Source organism: Salmo salar, chromosome 10, assembly GCF_965601325.2.
Source record: "Salmo salar chromosome 10, fSalSal1, whole genome shotgun sequence".
In the NCBI taxonomy this organism is placed as follows: Eukaryota; Metazoa; Chordata; class Actinopteri; order Salmoniformes; family Salmonidae; genus Salmo; species Salmo salar.
This window is the reverse complement of record NC_138300.1, coordinates 9801204-9822026: the sequence shown is the minus strand read 5'-3', so window position 1 is coordinate 9822026 and position 20823 is coordinate 9801204. Positions and strand designations below refer to the sequence as shown.

The 20823-nt window shown below is 43.5% G+C and overlaps 1 protein-coding gene across 2 annotated transcripts in view; it reads right to left on the bottom strand.

Annotated features, from left to right (window-relative positions):
• Positions 1–20823, bottom strand: part of LOC106613481 (nuclear receptor subfamily 5 group A member 2) — a 105125-nt gene that overhangs the window by 69074 nt on the left and 15228 nt on the right. For both annotated transcript variants that reach the window (XM_014215753.3, XM_014215755.3), the window contains 2 exons: positions 18416–18557; positions 12849–13528 (listed from right to left, as the gene is read on the bottom strand). In XM_014215753.3, the coding sequence (XP_014071228.1) occupies positions 12849–13528; positions 18416–18557 (822 nt within the window). The remainder of the gene's footprint in view (positions 1–12848; positions 13529–18415; positions 18558–20823) is intronic.

The window sequence follows — 20823 nt, the reverse complement described above, 5'->3', positions numbered from 1 at the left end:
GTAAGGAGGGCTGTCAATATTGTGTGTGTAGGGTGGGTAGGGGGTGTGAGAGTGTAGGGTGTGTGTGTAGGGTGTGTGTGTGTGTGTGTAGGGTGTGTGTGTGTGTGTGTGTGTGTGTGTGTGTGTGTGTGTGTGTGTGTGTGTGTGTGTGTGTGTGTGTGTGTGTGTGTGTGTGTGTGTGTGTACAGCACCTTGCAAAAGTATTCATCCCCATTGGCGTTGCATTCCAACCTGTAATTTAAATGGATTTTTATTTGGATTTCATGTAATGGGCATACACAAAATAGTTCAAATTGGTAAGTGAAATGAAAAAAAATACTTATTTAAAATAAAAAACAATAATAAAACAAGAAAAAGTGGTGCGCGCATATATTTTCACCCCTTTGCTATGAAGCCCCTAAATAAGATCTGGTGCAACCAATTACCTTCAGAAGTCACATAATTAGTTAAATAAAGTCCACCTGTGTGCAATCTAAGTGTCACATGATCTGTCACATCATCTCAGTATATATACACCTGTTCTGAAAGTCCCCAGAGTCTGCAACACCACTAAGCAAGGGGCAGCACCAAGCAAGCGGTACCATGAAGACCAAGGAGCTCTCCAAACAGGTCAGGGACAAAGTTGTGGAGAAGTACAGATCAGGGTTGGGTTCTAAAAAAATATCAGAAACTTTGAACATCCCACGGAGCACCATTAAATACATTATTAAAAAATGGAAAGAATATGGCACCACAACAAACCTGCCAAGAGAGGGCCACCCACCAAAACCCACAGAACAGGCAAGGAGGGTATTAATCAGAGAGGCAACAAAGAGACCAAAGATAACCCTGAAAGAGCTGCAAAGCTCCACAGTGGAGATTGGAGTATCTGTCCATAGGACCACTTTAAGCCGTACACTCAACAGAGCTGGGCTTTACGGAAGAGTAGCCATAAAAAAGTCATTGCTTAAAGAAAAAAATAAGCAAACACGTTTGGTGTTCGCCAAAAGGGCATGTGGGAGACTCCCCAAACATATGGAAGAAGGTACTCTGGTTAGATTAGACTAAAATTTTGCTTTTTGGCCATCATGGAAAACGCTATGTCTGGCACAAACCCAACACCTCCAATCACCCCAAGAACACCATCCCCACAGTGAAGCATGGTGGTGGCAGCATCATGCTGTGGGGATGTTTTTCATCAGCAGGGACTGGAAAACTGGTCAGAATTGAAGGAATGATGGATGGCGCTAAATACAGGGACATTCTTGAGGGAAACTTGTTTCAGTCTTCCAGAGATTTGAGACTGGGACGGAGGTTCACCTTCAAGCAGAACAATGACACTAAGCATACTGCTAAAGCCCCACTAGAGTGGTTTAAGGGGAAACATTGAAATGTCTTGGAATGGCCTAGTCAAAGCCCATACCTCAATCAATTGAGAATCTGTAGTATGACTTAAAGATTGCTGTACACCAGCGAAACCCATCCAACTTGAAGGAGCTGGAGCAGTTTTGCCTTGAAGAATGGGCAAAAATCCCAGTGGCTATATGTGCCAAGCTTATAGAGACATACCCCAAGAGACTTGCAGCTATAATTTCTGCAAAAGGTGGCTCTACAAAGTATTGATTTTGGGGGGTGAATAGTTATGCATGCTCAAGTTCTGTTTTTTTTGTCTTATTTCTTGTTTGTTCTACAGTGATCTTCAAAGTGGTCTTCAAAGTGGTAGGCATGTTGTGTAAATCAAATGACATAAATCCCCCCCAAACTCCATTTTAATTCCAGGTTGTAAGGCAACAAAATAGGAAAAATGCCAAGGGGGTGAATACTTTCGCAAGCCACTGTATGTATATGAGTGTGTGTGTGAGTGTGTGTGTGTGTGTGTGTGTGTGTGTGTGTGTGTGTATATGTGTGTGTGTGTGTGTGTGTGTGTGTGTGTGTGTGTGTGTGTGTGTGTGTGTGTGTGTGTGTGTGTGTGTGTGTGTGTGTATGTACAGTATATGAGGTGTTTGCATAGGAAATGACACACATACACATGCAGGTACATGGATATAGACTAGCCTTTATAATGCAGTCCAGAGGAGATACACTTGCCCAGCCTCGTTGAGTAGACAAGAGTGTTTTAAAATGCACAGACAGATGCTTCTCTCAGTCTGAAGAGGAGACATACATTCCCATTAGCACTAACAGACTGTCTGGCTCTGGCACTTCACAGCTGGGGCCACTCAGAAACCCACTTTGATTGGGGCTTTGATATGAAATTAACATCTGAATTAAACAAATTGATCTATGGATGTGTGATCTAAACACAAACAATTAGTGAGATGTAATTGAATGACTAGGCTGTGAAAGGTTGTCTCTCTTGTGGATAGTGAAAAGCCTTCTTTATCAACAGACCATTGTATCAGGGAGAGTGTGTGTGCTTGTGTGTATCACGCTTACATAACTCTTTTGAGAGACTGAAGGCCGCTACAGTTCTGTCTGTCTGTGTGGTGTGTGTGTGTGTATGTGTGTGTGTGTGTGTGTGTGTGTGTGTGTGTGTGTGTGTGTGTGTGTGTGTGTGTGTGTGTGTGTGTGTGTGTGTGTGTGTGTGTGTGTGTGTGTGTGTGGTGTGTGTGTGTGTGTGTGTGTGTGTGTGTGTGTGTGTGTGTGTACCTGCGTTCGCGTGTGTGTACCTCTGAAACAATCTGTCTATCTATTCACCTCTCTCAATTGAATGCTCCTGTCGACACCCCTAGCAGGGTAGGTTCTGAGGCAGTTAAAAAGTGCTGGGCCTTGAGTCCATTCGGAATATTTTGTTTTTATTTTTCATTGTTTCAGTGATCGTAAAAAGTTCCCTTTTATCCCCCTTTAAGTGTGCAATCTGAAAAGAACGCAGTCATAATATCTATTATTAGACCATACATTTATTTTATATGTATGGATAATTTAGTTCTGCACCATGCCAGGTGCTGAATTAAGGAGAGAGAGAGAGAGAGAGAGAGAGAGAGAGAGAGAGAGAGAGAGAGAGAGAGAGAGAGAGAGAGAGAGCGAGAGAGAGAGAGAGAAAGAGAGCGCGAGAGAGAGAGTGTGAGAGAGAGAGATAGAGAGAGAGAGAGAGAGAAAGAGAGCGCGAGAGAGAGAGTGTGAGAGAGAGAGAGAGAGAGAGCGAGAGAGAGAGAGAGAGCGCGAGAGAGAAAGAGAGCGCGAGAGAGAGAGTGTGAGAGAGAGAGATAGAGAGAGAGAAAGTAAAAAAGACAGAAAGAAATAAAGAAAATGAAAGAAAGAAAAAGAAAAAAACACTATGACGAACAGGTGTTTTTCTCCTACTATAGCCGTCCGTGATGCTAAAGACATTTTATAGGTGCATGGTGGGCCTCGTGAATTTCTCGCCCGTCGTAACTAACGTTCACGTCTAGCGTTACCCCCTCCAGAACCCACATGTCATTCATCAGAGTACAAATCTAATCACCCCTACATTGGTTAAACATAAGTTCCCCCGAAACCCACCCCCTGTTGTAAGCCTGCACTCTCTCGGTATCCTTTCATCCCATTGCTTATCTATTGTCTTTGGTCTCTCTCTCCCTCTCTCTCTTCCTCTATTTCTCTCTCTCAGCGAGACGCCTCTGTCCACTGTGTCCAGAATAGCCGCCCGTAAATAAGCAGCAAAAATAGACGTAGAGAACAACTGTTGACAGGTTGTGTGACGAGGGTGGCAGACCTCAGCCAGCCAGCTAACCTCGAGCCAGCACCCCAAATTACAAGCAGATAATTAAGGCCGGGGCTAACAATGGAGAGCGAGACCCGCAATCTTCCTTCTATAAAGCCTGAATCATGATTGTAGGAGAGAGACAAGGCCCTGTTGTAGTTACGCATGTCGGACATATTAAGATACATGAGATGTATCTTTAGATGGAAAACAAGTGGATGGAAAACATGTGAGGGATAGATACATCAGTAACACTTCATAATAACTTTCATGATTAAGCATTAATACATGATTTATAAATAGTGTAAATACAATTAAAAATGTGTATATAATTATTCATAAGCATTTTATAAACATGTATTTAAGCAATTATAAGTGCTTTTTCATTAACATTATTATTAAGTTTATAAATCACTTGAAGTGACCACGTGGCTTTGTGTAGTGAGTTTGGTTTGGAGATGGCAGGGGCCGGTCAACATGAGTCCAGAGAGGCCACACCTTAGCCCCTTTGACCTAAAGGAAACTCTAGAGTGTACTGGGAGTAAATACTAGCGCTTGGTGTGTATATGTATTGTCTGTGATAACACATTACCAGTTGACCTGCAGATAACAATGCTTTACTGGAAGCTACTTGTTTTCTCTCAGCTCTTGTGAACTCTGAGCAATATGTTGTTAAGTCTTTTGATGGAAGACACGCTGGAAAGTGGACTCCCTCCGTATGCGCTATTGTTTTTAATATCGGCTCATAACAATAGTTACGGCTGAGTGAGGGTGGAGAAGTAAAATGTAAGAGTTTTTTCGATGGAGACACCGCCCGAGTTAGCGTTAGCATCAGAGCCGTTGAGTTGATTTGTTAGCAGGCTAGCCGGCTAAATCAACACCCAATATCCATTTTGTTTTCCCATTTCGCCACCACTCGCTCGCCCGCTGATTTTGCACGCCTAGTCGTGGGCGGCGTCGTGAAACTGCACAGGAGTAGTGTGGGCCCCCGCGCTAACAGCATTGCCGAGCGTCCACAGACTCCACACCTTAATCAGCACCATGACCTGCCAATAAAAAGGCAAGAGCCTGATCGTCCATAAATAAGACTTAACATGGACCTGCTCTCTTCGCTTACACTAACAGAGAAGCCAAAGTGCTCACAAATGCGAATTCCAATGATAAACAATGTTCAACTTCGGAAAAATTGCGAGTGGGGGGGAACATTCTATTTTGTTTCCTTTGCCATCATAACAGAATCAGTTAAAGAGTACGAGGAAGAAGGGGAGGAGGAAAAGGGGAACGGCGAGACATCAGAAGATTTGTTGCGGATGAGTATCAGCGAATTCTGCAATGTTTCACTTCTGAAATTGTGTGTGGGGGTGTGATTATTTTTTCCCATTCTTCCATTGCATATTCCTTTGCCAGTCGAAGAGGAAGAGAACGAAAGGACAGAGGAGGGGGGAAAACGGTAAGCGCGGAAGAGAAGAGTCTGAGGCGGATGAGTCTATCAGTTTCTTCTCCAGGAACTTGTAGTTCATGCCAGCCTTTTATCCACCATCAAAGCAACAAGTGGATGAGCAGACTCAACGAATCCTCGAAGCTCTCCCCGATGTCTCGTTCTCCGCCCGTCTGTGGGGAAATCCAGCCCTAAATCTTTCCTTTTAACAAGTGCCTCCGCTTCCTTCCGGTCCCGGGGAGAGTCTCAGGGGACTACCGGGGCTCTAGGATGCAACGTTCTGGACTTGTCCAGACTTGTCTTCTAGGCCGGGGCTATTGCTGTCCAGGGACCGAGGAAGGACCGACAATGGGAAGTAATGGTCGAACAGGACAGACAGGGGGAAAGAACGGTCCAGAGTGGTTGTCAATGGTCAAATGGGGCTGAAGCGACTCTAAAGCGACTAGGCATGAAAAAACAGAGACATGGTTCAGCAGTAAATAAACGGAGTGAGTGATCTGTCAAATGTCGATGTAATTTTGTGTATATCCTGGATTCTTGTAGTAGCTCAAGACTTAAAATGGTTCCATTTTGAAAACCTTGTTTGCCAGATGTCTATATGCTCTCCGTCTAAAATCCATCATATTATCTGACACTATATAAAAAAAGGAACATTTCGGCATATATCGGAATTATCGGAAAGCTAAAATACGGAGCTTTTTCAGTATTTATGGAAGCGAGAGTATTTTTTTGCCCGTTGTTCAGTCATTTATGAATGAAAAGAGGCTTTTATGACCTCCCTCGCGCTCCATCCTGCCCTGATCAACAAGATTTTGTTACCACTAAAATAGCAGCTTAAAAAAACAGGCTGCCAGCAGACTTCAGCCTGGGACAGAGACAAGAGAGAGAGGGGGTGGGGAGGGTGGGACAGAGACAAGAGAGAGGGGAGGGTGGACAGAGAGAGAGGGAGAGAGAGGGGGGCAGAGTGAGTGAGCAAGAGTGAAGTTTAGTGAGAGAGAGAGTGGGAAGCAATAGAGAGAGAGAGAGAGAGAGAGGGAGCATGAGAGAGTGAGTAAAAAAAATATGTACAGGAGCAGGCCCTTACAAAAACTCACACGCCATCTCCAATTGTGGCTGCCTGGCGGGGCACGGCGGGGGGATATCATCTATCAGTGGACAAATGCAGGGACTGAGAATGCTGCTCCTCAAATGAAATAATATATCTTTGAAAACCTATGCCTGCACCAGGCCCAGGGCCCATATATCAAGCCTGAGCGTCTGGTGGATCCGGTCCAGGCCCATTAACCTTCCACCTGTTTCCCCCCCTGTCCTTCACCATGCACCCTTGCCCTTGGTGTGCCTCTCCCCGGCCCTTGTTCATCTTCCCCCTCCTCCCTCCTTCCTTCTTCTCCATCACTCTCTCTCTCTCTCCCTCTTTTTGACTCTTTCTATCTTTCTCTCTCACTGGGGCACTAATGTAAAGTGAGAGAGAGAGGGGGGGGGGAGAGAGAGAGAGAGAGAAAGAGAAAGAGAAACGGGGGGCTAGCCTGTGGAATAATTCAAATGCAATGGACCAGGGACACAGTTACAAATCTCTGCCAGCTGGGACGCCAGCGGCGCGCGCGCAGTTTGTCAGAGCTGACCTCAGTGACAAGAGCGCGACGAGAGGGAGAGTGGGGGGTGGGAAGTATGGCTTGGGGATGGCAGTGGGGTGGCGGGGGTGTGGGTGAGGGGGTGTAGATATAAATCCGACCCCCCTTCACCTCCATCCCGCCTTTCACCCCTCGAGTTCACAGATCACGCCTAAAACGCCTTATTAATTTCCCCCGGTTATGGGGCGTAAAAAAACACAATCAGGGTGTGTGTGTCCCGCCAGCACCTTAAAATTGGATCGCTCCGAGAGAGGTTGCAGTGGGAGGGGAGAGAGGAGGGGTCGAATGCGGAGAGGTTGTAGAAAAAAGGCTGCAATTTCACAAAAGTAAATTCATGCAATATGTATGGCCGGTGAAATTATGCGGCTGTGTGGGAAAGCATCAGGTCAGTACATTATACACTCAGATAAATCTATAAATTGAGAATATTCAGGTACGTTATAAAACCCCTGGGATTCTGACTGTCGTCCTGAGAGATTGACTGACGTACACGCTATAAAAAATGTATGTACACAAACACACTACACACACACACACACACATCACCTATGCCCTGTAGACTATAGAGGGACGTATGAACGGCAGTACACGGAGTAAGCACTGTAAATAATTCCATTGCTGATCTATATTTTTCAATTGGAGAAATGTTTTTCTTTGCGATTCTATCTTTCTTCTTTCATAGGCCTTACATAGCTTAGAGTCAATGTTGCTGTTCCTTACATTTTTTTGTGAATACATCTTTACCCACTGGTTGACTGAATCAATGTTGTTTCCAAGTTATAAACGATTCAAATCTATGCGATAACATTGAATCAACGTGGAAAACTGATTGGATTTGAAAAAAGTAATCAACGTAAGGGAATTTTGTCTTTGTTTCACTCAACTTTTAATCTAAATCTAATGACATGGTGACATGTTTTGTTGATTTCATGTTGAATTTACGTTAGTTAACAAATCAACCCAATGTAAATCAAAACTAGATGTTGAAATGACATCTGTGCCCTTTTGACTAAATTAATTGGAGAGATCATTTAACAATTTAATTCAACCACATAAAATAATGTCTACATAATACTGTGTTAAAACTGCAATACGTGTTTGACTGAATAAAGCATTTAAGTCAAAGACAAGCAGTGAAGTCAAGAGGCAGACTGAGGCTTCTCTGCTCTGCTCTCCTATCCTATCCTATACTTTCCTCTCCACTCCACCCCTCTCCTCTCCTCCGCTCTCCTCTCCTTCGCTCTCCCCCCCCCCACCTCTCCTCTCCTGTCCTGTCCTCTCCTGTCATCTCCAGCTGCTAATCCAATAAGGACCAGGGCAGCACAGCTGGGTATGGGCCCAGAAACAAGGCCCTAATACAGTCCCCCCTCACTTAATGGCAGGTCTGGTATTGTCATCGTCATTACCTCGGAGGAGAGGAACCCCGAAGCCCAAGCTGTCCCAGAACAACCGTGAAAGGACTAAAATAAATATTGGCGCCACATGTCAAAGCGTCATGGGCTTTGCCCGGTTGAGTTTTATCAGGTTGACGGACTAAATCGACTTGTTATGTTATAGTGCGTGTGTGTGTTTGTGTGTGCGTGCATGTGCGTGTGTCGGGTCCATTTTAACTGCAGTATAAACAAGTAAGTTGTCTTGTCACAACACAATTATTCTGTGGTGGAATAATAGCGTAATAATAGTGGGGTTATAAGTATCAGAGGATAAAAACAAAACTAGAAGCTGGGAGGAATAATAGAAACATAATAGAAACATATGAATCAATAACCACAATTGGAGACTTAATTTGGTCCCATTGTGTTGGTGGAAGCTAGAGGAAAAGCGCGGCTCACGCATCCTATCCCTGGAACAATGGAGGAGAGGCCCAGAAGCCGAGGTGGTTTTCTCCATGGACCCCGGTATGAATCATTCCTCAGCTCATGGGCAGAGCGGCTAATGACACACACACACACACTCATGCACATACAGACAACCTGACACACACACATGCATGCACATACAGACACAGACAAACTGACATACATACAGAAACGCATTTACAAAGCCACACATAGAGTAAACACACACACACACACACAGACATACGCATGCATGCACACATGCACCACACATGCACGCGCACACACACGCAGCATGAGTAAGTCTGATTGTTCCTGTGAACCCAATGGCAGCCTGGCCCTGAGAAGAGACACACTAATAGTCTGGGTAATGATTGGTTGGAAAAAGCTCTTAAGGTGGAGGGACTGCGTTCGTCTGTGTGTGTGTGTGTGTGTGTGTGTGTGTGTGTGTGTGTGTGTGTGATGTCAACCAAACTTAACCTTGGCTCAGATCTGGTCTAGAAGGGGCATCAATAACAATCCCAATAACAACCCCACTAGAAATTATGCCCTCAGAGAAAGAGGTTGATAAAACGTTGATGAAATGTAAACATGTCAATTAGTAATTTATTACCATTACATTCCACAGGTTGGTGTGATTGGGTGTTTATTAAATGGTGCCTGGCATAAAGGCTTGCCATGCTATGGGAGAAGTGCCACAGACACATGCCAACCCTGCTGTGCCACCCCCTCAGTGACATCTAGCCACACTGAGCCACACATCTGTTTCCCTCTGTGCCCAGAGCGAGCCCAGCAATAATGGGGAGGGACGCTACTCCTAAATCACACACACACACTCACAAGCACACACACACACTTGCTATCAAAATGACATTCACATGCAAAAAGCCACCCTTCCAAAACTCCATACTATTCCCCCTCATATTACCATTTATTACAGTAATAACCAAACCAGGACACCTGGCTTAAAAAAAGTCCAAATGTGAAACGAGTTAAGACTGAGGTAGGTAGGGCTGGAACCAAAAAAGATACATAAAAGTACAGTTAAAGATCTAATCCAAAGGTGTGAGAATTGTGAAACGATTCTTGGCCAAGTGTCTTTCTTCTCCGGCTGCTCAGCTGCAGAGCAACACAATGGGGCTCCTCTCTTCAGTGATATCTAATGGCTAAATATTTATGACTCCTGTAACCAGGTCCAACTTATGGAAACTAAATCTTTAAACACTTTTGGCAGAAGCTTCTCACCATTCGGCTCCATTACCATATAAATTATTTTGTTCTTACCAAGCTAATAATAGGGGCCTGTAGATGGAGGGGTATTTATAGTGCCCTCGGAGCCGGGGTCTCAGACCAGCTTTTATTCCATGAGTATTTCCTGTGTTTATCGCCCGCTCTCTGTCCTCATTTTGAAATTATTTATATATTAGATGTAGCGGTCTACAGAGGTCACCAGCAGTAAGTAGTATTTGAATATCTCACTGAGATATTCCGGGGCGGCAGGGTAGCCTAGTGGTTAGAGCGTTGGACTAGTAACCGAAAGGTTGCAAATTCAAATCCCTGAGCTGACAAGGTACAAATCTGTCGTTCTGCCCCGTCATTGAAAATAAGAATTTGTTCTTAACTGACTTGCCTAGTTAAATAAAATAAAAAATATGGTGAAGTGCAGAAATGCACACGCATACACACATTTTATGATTCTGACAATGATGATCACAGATTGAGTCAAATCACCTGAAAATCTGTCTGAAAACACAATTTTAAATCATTGAATTAGTATGAAAACACAGTACATACAGTACAAGTAAATTTAGACATTTATCTTCCTACAGTAGCATGTGTGGTTCAGAGTGTTGAAAAGGCCAAAATGCAGGGGGGCAACATCCCACAAAGCCTCTCTGTCTACTGTATCAGTAGCTGTCTTAGCTTAGCAGAGCTCCAATTTGCCAGCACTTGTGGAAACAGTGCAGGGCTTACACAGGGCTTTTCTCTCATCACCAACACTAAGTTTTCTGCTCAACAATAGCTGTACAACTATCTACTAATTAGAAACAAGAGGGGGTGGGTTCTAGTGTACAGGGAAAGCTGTTAGTGCCTGCCTGCTAGCACACCATTTTTCAGCCCTGCTAGGCAAGCGCCTTTAGTCTAAACTCGAGTAGCTAGATGAGGTAGCGTAAAAAACCGCACCCCCTAATTATTCAGTCACTTCAGCGAATCAGTGAATTAACCCCCCCCCCGTCCGTCCGTCCGTGACCCCGCCTGTTACCACACCACTACAGAAGGGGCGGCGGATACAGGAATATTGGTACAGGAATTAGCCCCCAAATTTACCGCGGGTCGTTCTCCACCATTTTAAAACACCTGAGGCTCTGTTCCAATTAAGTCCATGAGTAATATGGACAGTCATTAGCTTGGACATAATGATATTTCATTCTGAAGTGAACGAGGGGCGACATCTACAAGTGGATATAGGTAATTGAATTCGAATGGAGAGTTTGGAGAGGTATGCTGCTCCACACACTGCACAATGATCATTCAGTGGCTTAAATGGGTTAAAGAAAACATGTACAACCACACCCAACTCTCCAGTCCATATACTCAGTGAAGTACTGTACAATAAAACATTTTTATTTGATGCTAATTCAGATATAGAAAATGTCAATAGGGATTGGCCGCGTGATAAATGTCAACATGTGTTTTCGAGAGCTCTTGCCCCTAATACAGAACTGGATTGTGTTGAATATTACATTTCTATTTCCCTCCCCTAAAAATTCAGAGGACTGTAATGGGGGCCCTAGTACATGAATATGCAGTCGTGCCTTTGGCTACGGAGTAAACAGACAAAAGAGTGAGATAAGAGAGGGGGCAGAGAAAGAGAATGAAAGAAAAACAGGTGATCCACACAGAATCATCAGAGCCTTTTCATGTTGCTCTCCGCATATTAACCTTCTCTACTGAACAAATAAACCTCGGAGCAAACGAAAACCACACTGGAAACATTTCCCATTCCTCTCAGGGACTAAAAATGTTTGGAATAATCAGGTTTTTACAGGAAGACTCATCGCTGGCCATCTAGGGTTGTTTTGGTAAGCAGCTGTTAGTGATTATTTGACAAAACACTACAAAGTATGTCAACCAAACTTTACTTTGGCTCCAAACTGGCCAGGAAAACTGTCTGCTGCAGTATCCTCACTGAAAGCAGAGCTTTCGGAAACAGAGTTCGATAACACATCAATGAAATTTAAATACTTCAATTAGGCATGCATTACTACTAAATGGGTTGATCGGGTGAGAATATCAATATCATAATTCATGAATTAATGAAATGCATTATCATTAATAGTAATAGGGTCTGACTATACTTTTCAAGTATTTTCCATTTACCTCTGCCCGCTGTGATGCATGCATTGTGGGCCTGTGATAATATTTGATTTGTATTTCAATATTTTCACACAGTCCCTGCCTACTCGGATCTCAAAAATGATACAGGGAAAAAAGGGCACATCAAATCCAAAAATTCTAATCAAAACCAAGAGCAGGGGATCCCGCTGCTTTGAATGAAAAGAGCCTGAAGACGACCAGTCAAAGTTTTCCTAACCCATACCCGAAATGTGTCACAGTGTGTAAATAGGGCTGGCTACTGAATTTTGATCAGGATGAGAGATAGACGGTTAAAGCTACACCACAGCCTTCCCTCTCAGCTTCGTACACATTGCATTAGTGTCGAGCGGACACATAAAAGGGAAAGATTAAAGGCGGGTGAAGATAAAATATTAGGGTGGGTTTGACGAGGAGCGAGATCACAGGGGTGTGTGTGTGTGTGGTAAACTGTCCATTTTGGATAACAACATTGGGTTGAAACATTGAACGTTTGGACAAAATGCAGGATGCATTATGCAAGGCCACACAAATAGGGTAGGTATAACGATCCTATTGTCTATTGATCAGAAAATATATCAAGATATAATACATGTATATGATCGAGTTTGATATGTGTAATATGCATGACTTGTTGTATATTGTAGTTAGCTAACCAACATATCTAATTTAATTCACATCATCAGTAGTTTAGCAACCACAAAAAAGTATGTATGTGAAACATTGTGAAAATATAGAAAACCAATGTACTGTATATACAATACAGATGTACTGTATATGTGTTTGACTAGTGTTTGTCTATATGCACGTTAAACCTTCTGAATGATGCACATGAACAATTAAAACAGACATACAGTATGTGTGTAAAATTCAACATGGTGTCTGTATGTAGTGTCCCCACGTACCTTGAGCTCGCGGAAGAAGATGCTGCTCCGGGCCCACTCCACGATGGAGAACAGCGTCTGGTCGGCCATCTTGCACATTAGGCCGAATGTGTTGAGTTTCTCGTGCTTCCCCCGGCTGGCCTGCTCCTGCTGCAGATAGGTCAGGATCTTGGTCTGCACCTGGGGCTCGTCAGGCTCGCACTTCAGCAGCTCCACGATGAGGTGCGGGAAGCTGGGCGGCGAGCCCGTCTGGTACGCGTCCATATACGGGTTGTAGCCCATGATGGATTCGGGCGAGCTGGTGTACGGGTCCGGGTACTCGGACTTGATGGTGCGGGTGCTCTGGAAGTGGCCGTAGGCTGCCTGGTAGCCCTGGAGGGAGCCGGCATGCGGGGGCATGGCCATGCTGATGGGCGACGTGACGAAGGGGCTGCGGTCGTAGTCTGTGTGGGGCAGGGCGGCGTGGTGCGGGTGACCGTGGTGGCTGAGCGGCAGGCCCTTGGAAGCTGCCTGGTGGATGTTCTGGATAGCAGAGGAGATGGTGAGGTCGGTGGGCACCGCCTGCATCACCTGGGTCATGGCCTCGATCTTCAGGCCGTTGGCGCGGATCAGTGCCTTTTTCTGCTGCTTGAGCGCCCGGTCGCGCTTGTACATGGGGCCAAATTTGTTGCGGCCGCCACGCATGCGGTCCGCCCTGACAGCTGACGGAGACAGACAGACAGGAGAGGAAGGACAGGAGAAGAGGACGTTAGTGTCATGATAACATCTACATGTGTTTCCATTCATTTTGGCAGGTAAGGTGACTAGGAACACATTCTCCTGGCGGGTGTTGAAGGAGGAAGGAGAGAAAAAGATATTAGCAATATTGATAAACTGATCAAATAAAAAGTCATTGGAGTCTATTTAAGCCAGTGTTCTGAAACTTCCAATCCGCGGCCCACAAATAGGCAGCTCATGAGCCAGGAGTTTAAGACCTCTGAGCAAATGTCATTCATGACCCCCATGTGTTCATAACAAGAACCCACACCAAACTATTGGCATTGATGAATCATAGAGATATCTACAATGGCCATTTAACACAGAGCTCCCATTTCATCTTATAGTTCATGCATAAAAGGAAAAAAAACGATCAATGACTACTAAACTTTGTGTTGACCTTTGCACTGGAGAACTCGGATGTCTCAGAGCGGGGAAATACAGCCTTGTCATAACGTGTTACCTTTCACATGCATGGCACGTTTTGTCACTCACACAGGTTGTAAACGCTAGTTACCGAAACAGTAACTTTTATGAACCTATGTAATCCTGATACATACCAGACAACAAGGTTATTAGTAATTTCTCCAACCATATATCATCAGTCCAAATGAGAAGAGTGAGGTCAAAATTAACATTATTTATGCCTACACTCATTCAAAACACTGAAAAGTGTTAACATTGAAAATTATTTAACCTCATTCAAAACACTGAAAAGTGTTTGCACTGAAAATGATTTACCCTCATTGAAAACACTGGAAAGTGTTAGCACTGAAAATGACACTCATTCAAAACACTGAAAAGTGTTAACACTAAGAACTACCCTAATTCAAAACACTGAAAAGTGCTAACACTAAGAACTACCCTAATTCAAAACACTGAAAAGTGTTAACACTAAGAACTACCCTAATTCAAAACACTGAAAAGTGTTAACACTGAAAATCAAACCAGAGTACAAACATGACAAAAATTGTACATTTCCTAATGATCCCAAAACATCATATGAAAACCCCAGCAGAATCCCGAATGATCCCAAGAATCACAGCTTCATTCGGGCTAATGAATGAGACTGTCTCCATGGTGCACGGCGGACCATGTATGATCTGCACCATGCATGCCAAGGGGGGAGACTGTCTCTCTGCCTCTCTCTCTCGGGTGCCCCCCTGTTAATTATCTATGCTTAATTATTTATCTCTTATGCCCAAGCTGTGGTGGAGTGGAGCAGGCAGCAGACTGGCTACACTGGGCTCGGTGGGAGAGTGAACCAGGCGGGACCCCACCACTCACCCCCCATCCGCCCACCCCCGTTCCATCCCTACAATACTGGGTCAGGGCGGACACACCGTCGGGCACTCAGGCCACTAATATCTAATATCTCTAGTAGGGAGTAGGTATTGAAATACATAAAGTGATTAGAAGGGGGCTGGACCAACAGCTGCCTTGGGAGTAGTATTAATGGTCTCTGTCACAGCAGTGTCTGTCACAGTGGCGGTGATCTGAGAAAGGGGCCAAGAGGGGCTTAGAGGGGAGAGCACAGGGGCCGCAGACACACAGTACAGAGGGTATCACACACTGATGCAGCACTGATAAGAGATAGAGGTAAGAGTCGAGGTAAGGTCAAGCACATAGGGTCCGCAGACACTGGCATCTAGAAGAAGAGCCCTTCACTGGCTAAGTGACACACACCAAAAAAAAGATATACTGTATATAGTGCACTACTTATGACCTGAGCCGTATGGGCCCTGGTCAAAAGTAGTGCACTATAAAGGAAAACATTTGGAACGTGGATCCCGTGGATCCATTATACATTATTGTAGCGACTTTAACTATTAATGACTCAGAGCAACAGGGTAATTAATAAGCTGAAAATTAATAGTCGGCCCTTTTGGGAAAACACAATTAGGTCTGAACCTGGGACTCACATCATGAATACTGGAGCATTTTTGATAGCAGTTTTTTTCTCTCTTCCACCCTCCTTGTGTCTAATTAAACAAGGTTATTTACATGCATGTTGTACAGATTAATCTGGGATGGGGTTGGGGAGAGGATGGGGCATTAGCTGGGGGATTGGGGGTTAGGGCTAGCTGAGGTTGGGATTGGGGTTTCATACTGGGGAGCATACTGTACTGTATAAGGCAGGAGCTGAGGTATAAGGCTGGGGCAGGGGCTGTGGTATAAGTTTAGAGTATAGGACTGTAGTATAAGGCTGGGGCTTAGGTACAAACACACAGACACACACTCTACACTCCATCCCGGGCCCGGCCCGCCGCGGCACAAAGGGCTCTGCTTATGGTCTGATTTATGAGTGTTTAATATACAGGAATATTAAGTGAGCGTAGGTGAGGATCCCTGTCGGGCAGCAGCATATTAATGGCTCCCCTGGCCAGGTTCTGACACCCTGTTTGTCATGTCTGCCCGGTTCCCACTCTGGATGCGCGCTACCCCACGCACACACATGAATACCTATGATACCTATGCATAAGTAATGGGACAGGAGTCTGGCTTCCGTTCCTTCGGCAGGTAGAAAGGGAAACAAGACAGGGCAGGGAGAAAGGGAGGAGAAAAAAAAGGAGGACGGAGGGAAAACACAAACACACAGGAGACAATTCCGTTTATCTGTGTGGAAATATTAGGATTCGGGCAGGGGTTCAATCAAACCTGCACTGCGGAAAAAAGAAGTTATGTTTTTCCTTAACAGTGATATTGAATGTTACAGTGAGAATCTAAATAGGATAATATGTTTTGTTTAAATGACTGAATAGTACTTACCATAAAGTATATGCTTAAATAAATATATGTTTTTTAGGCCTAGAAGCATGAGATTTTTCAGCAGTGTGCTATTAGTGCATGCATTGTGCGGGTGATTGAATCCTACTCTTGATACCTGGGACAGGCATCTTGCGAGGCTCTTGGATGACAGTAGCTATTTACTGACAATTTAGCGTTGGGCAATAAAACAGGAATAAACTATTCCCACCATACTTAACAAAGTAAATTATCCAAATTAGATGAATTACGGATATTAGTAAGTATGGTACATTTTAACACTAATATGTTTTAAAACATGTTTTAACACTCAGAAATGTTAACTCATATTAACACTCGTCAATGTTAAAATACCCTTGCCAATGCACCTTTTCCAAGGGAAAAGAAGAGTGTAATCTGTACATTGCTCATTCACACTCAACAGGAAAGACACAACAACAGGAAAAGTGAATCTGAAATCAGATCATGAGCCCCGACCACACATTAGGCCAAAGGTAAACTATTTGTCATGCGCATAAATACACAACAAAAGGATATCTCACGGCGGCATAATGACTCCTTTTCCTCCAGGATAGATAGGCGTCACCATGCTTTTATCAGTCCAGATAACAGGGACTGAATCTCTCTATGGCAGACATGTCAGACTCAGGATACTGTCTGTGTCACCATTATTTACAGCCCCAGCCCAACACTGTAGTGGATATTGACTAGGTCTATTGACTTATCGGTAGACAGGAACAACTTCCGACAAGCAAAACAAACCCCAAAATTATCCTACCTTTAAAAATGGATTTAACTGCAATTCGCCAATTTTTTCTTTTAAAAAAATCAGGCCAAAATGAAGGACTGAATGGGTCTAGCTGTAAACACCTTTTTTGGTCCGTCTGAATATATTTATAATATATTTATGTGTTTACTGGAAAGCTGTGTCTGGAAGATCAGGATTCTAGCTCTGTGCTCTTTACAGGTTGTGGCAACTCTCCACACTGCCTCCCTGCCTGTCCACCCGCCTGCCTGGCTCTGCCCCTGGGCTGAAGTAGACAGAGCGCTGCAGGGCCCCTCCGCCCAGCTGCTAGCGTATGAAAACAAATCACGTCGTAGTAAGCTGTAAAATGACAGGCGTGGAAATTCTGCCCCGCGGCCATTCACAATTAATAGTAATTAAAACCACACTCCTGCGGGCTAAGAGGAAAAGACTCCAAAAAAAGAACTGTTATCTTAAAAACGCTTAAAAGTACACATGAATATGGGATGGTTTTATGAAGATTGTGGTTCAACAAGGAAAGGTTTAGGCTAAAGACTGAGGGCCCAGTAGATATGAGTGTCAGGGGTAAGACAAGCCAATGCTGCTTTTCACTTCTCGCCCCTCTGTGTACCAGCAGGACATGTTTTGGATTATTTCTACAGAGTAGGTTGAATTTGGCCCTCATCATTGATACAGGGTCAGATATTTGTTCATTCCCCTAATCCTAACCTGGTAAAAGTTAGGATTGGGGTAGGAGTATCTCATCCTCCATCTGTGGTTTAGGGAAACTTCTACATCAACCTATGTCTATACAACAACAATAGAAACATTTGAAAACCTTAGGTGATACCAATTCAAACGTGTTTGTTTTTCCTTTGCCCCAAAACATCCACATAACAGTTTTGTTTGAATATGGCCGTAACGTTCCAATTAACTCTAGGGAGATCAAAGATAGTGGACTGGAGAATTTCCACATCTTTACTGATTATTTGGGTGCCCATGCTAAATTCCCACTCCAATAAGCGTGGTCTGTGCACCAGACTCTGAGCTCAAATTGTATTTGTTTTCTTTCAAATACTTTAGCTGGGTGTGACTGAAGTCGCCTGGCGCAATGGAACCGATGGAGTAGTCCCAAAAGTGCAAAACCCGAACATCTGACACTCTGCACAATTCGATCAAAGTCCTCAAAGTTTTTGAAAGAGAAACAAATACTACTTGAACACAAGTCTGTCATGCACTGACGTAAGTCAAACCCTGACCCTAACTATACTATGACCTTGTCTTACTGCTTCATAATCTCATTAACAAGAGCTGTCCTTACCTTCCAGCTTCATGCCGACGGTAAGGCACTTCTGGAAGCGGCAGTAAGGGCAGCGTTTTCTTTGTGTCTTGTCGATGGCGCAGCTCTGGTTCTCTATACATGTGTATCGCTTGTTGTTCTGAACCGTGCGCTTGAAGAAGCCCTGTGGAAAGGCAAGAATTAAGATGTCAACACTTATGACCCCAACGTTTGTAATTGCTCTATTCACACACACACATACTAGAGCGTGCCGCACACACACACTTAGGCATACAATGGGAAGCAATCACAGGCACAGGCATATACACAGTGATGTGAACACTAAAGGAATCACAGAATGGAAGCACAGAAAACACATCCAAACAACCAAAACTATATTCACACAAAACAAATATACTTGTGTGTGCATGATAAACGGACTACTTATACACATAATTGCAGCCATAAATACAAATAAATGATCCCAAACAGACACACAAACACACACAAATAAAACATTTATTGATACCAGCTCCTGTTCATGATAATGATATGAGAGTTGGGCTTCACAGTTCAATGTCTGGTACTGAATTAAACTGAACTGAATAGTGAAAATGCTGATATCAAATGATAGCAAATGATAGCAAACCCCAAATCTGATATAGTCTACTTGTTATAACACATACTAATTCTTATTCTTATGTGATTAACATAGTAACATCACCCTACTACTTTTCAGTGCTAATGATGAATTGTTACTCACATGAAAGTAATAATTTTCCTCATACATAAATATGTTCTTTGGGTAAGTGATGAGACATATGCATGAATACAAATCCTATGTTACTTATACTTGAATTAGTGTTTGATGAAAAGTATAGAATATACTTCTGTTCTCATTGTGAGTTTAAACATAGAGTGTTAATACAATATTATGAGTCACATCATCAAATAGGTGTTCAGTATTTTCATGAAGCAACCTGTTGCAATTCCAGCCACATATACCTTGGTATTCACACTTACACGGCCCTATGAAGACTTCAGAATTGACTTGTAAAATCTCCTCTATCTATCTCTCAACTTAATTATTCAAAAATATGAGTGTTAGAGTAAAAAATCCAATAAATTAGATCCATAATTTACAGTTCCGGGATTACACCGTTCTACCTGCACCATTGAATTAATTTTCAGAAGCAGCAGGAAAAATCTAATGGGGAAAAGGTATTAACGTATTCCCGATCCATACCAGCAGGAGAATCCCCTAAACCTGCCCATTTAAAAGTAAAACGATCAATATTTCCCCAAATTCCAAACATAGATTTAATGTACAATCGCGATGCAGGCTCGTGACATGGAAATAAAACCGCACTAGACTAGAAACTAGACACAGTGGACAGTCTACTGATTTGAGCCAGACAAACATGCGTCAACGTAATTTCCCCCCCCCCCCCCCCCCCCCCCCCCCACACACACACACACACACAAAAAAATCCGTTGAGTATACCGCGCGTTCTATAAACAACGTAAGACCCAAACTAGAGCGTGGACACCAACAACTGAATTTGCGTAAAGCCGCAAGATTTCAACGTCCAGGTTGTCCCAACTTCTCGTTTGTGTTCTGTGTACAGTATGCGGCCTATGATGAATTTGTGTGTCTGTACACTGTATCTGTGTCTTTATCCAAATCGACACTTTTCCCACAGCTTCTGTGTCTAACAGCGGTTATGGGAAGAGCCTAATGCAGACCAGTTAAAATGTACAGTATTTCACTCATTTTCAAGTCAGTAATTGTGTGTGCGTGTGTGTGAGCGTGCATGCATCCTGCTTGCCTGCGCGTGTGTATGTGTGCATGCTTGTGTCCGCTTGCATGTGCCTATGTACGTGTGTATATGCGCATGTGTGTCTGTACAGGTTTAAAGCAGACTAACACTGTATTACTTTGTGTGCGTTTAGACACGAGTCCTGATACTACCCTTCTCAGACCCACGGCAGTGTGGGTAGACTGGTGAGAAACGATTAAAAAAAGCTCCAAACCCAATCTTTTTCCAGTCCAAAACGCACAGCTTCCGTTAAAATAACTACACAGTACAACAAAAACGACACCCCAAATCTGTTTAGAACTGTGCTGGTAGAACATTTGCCACAGTTTATCGCAAATACAAGATGATTTCGCTGAAGACACTCATTTGAGATCTCATTTAAAGCAATGTTGCTATTGAAGGTATCCTCAAAGCAAACGTAACATCTCATGGTCAGAAAACGGATTAAATCTATAACACCTGTTTTAAATTATGCCAGCATAAGCAGAAATATGTACCGCATACACAGAACGGATAGCTATACACAAATTGACATTAGAGATTAACATTTTAAAAAATACGACTAAAGTAGGCTACTTGAAACTTCATTAGACAAACAAATGTAGGAGTTAGCTCCTTATAGGCTATGTT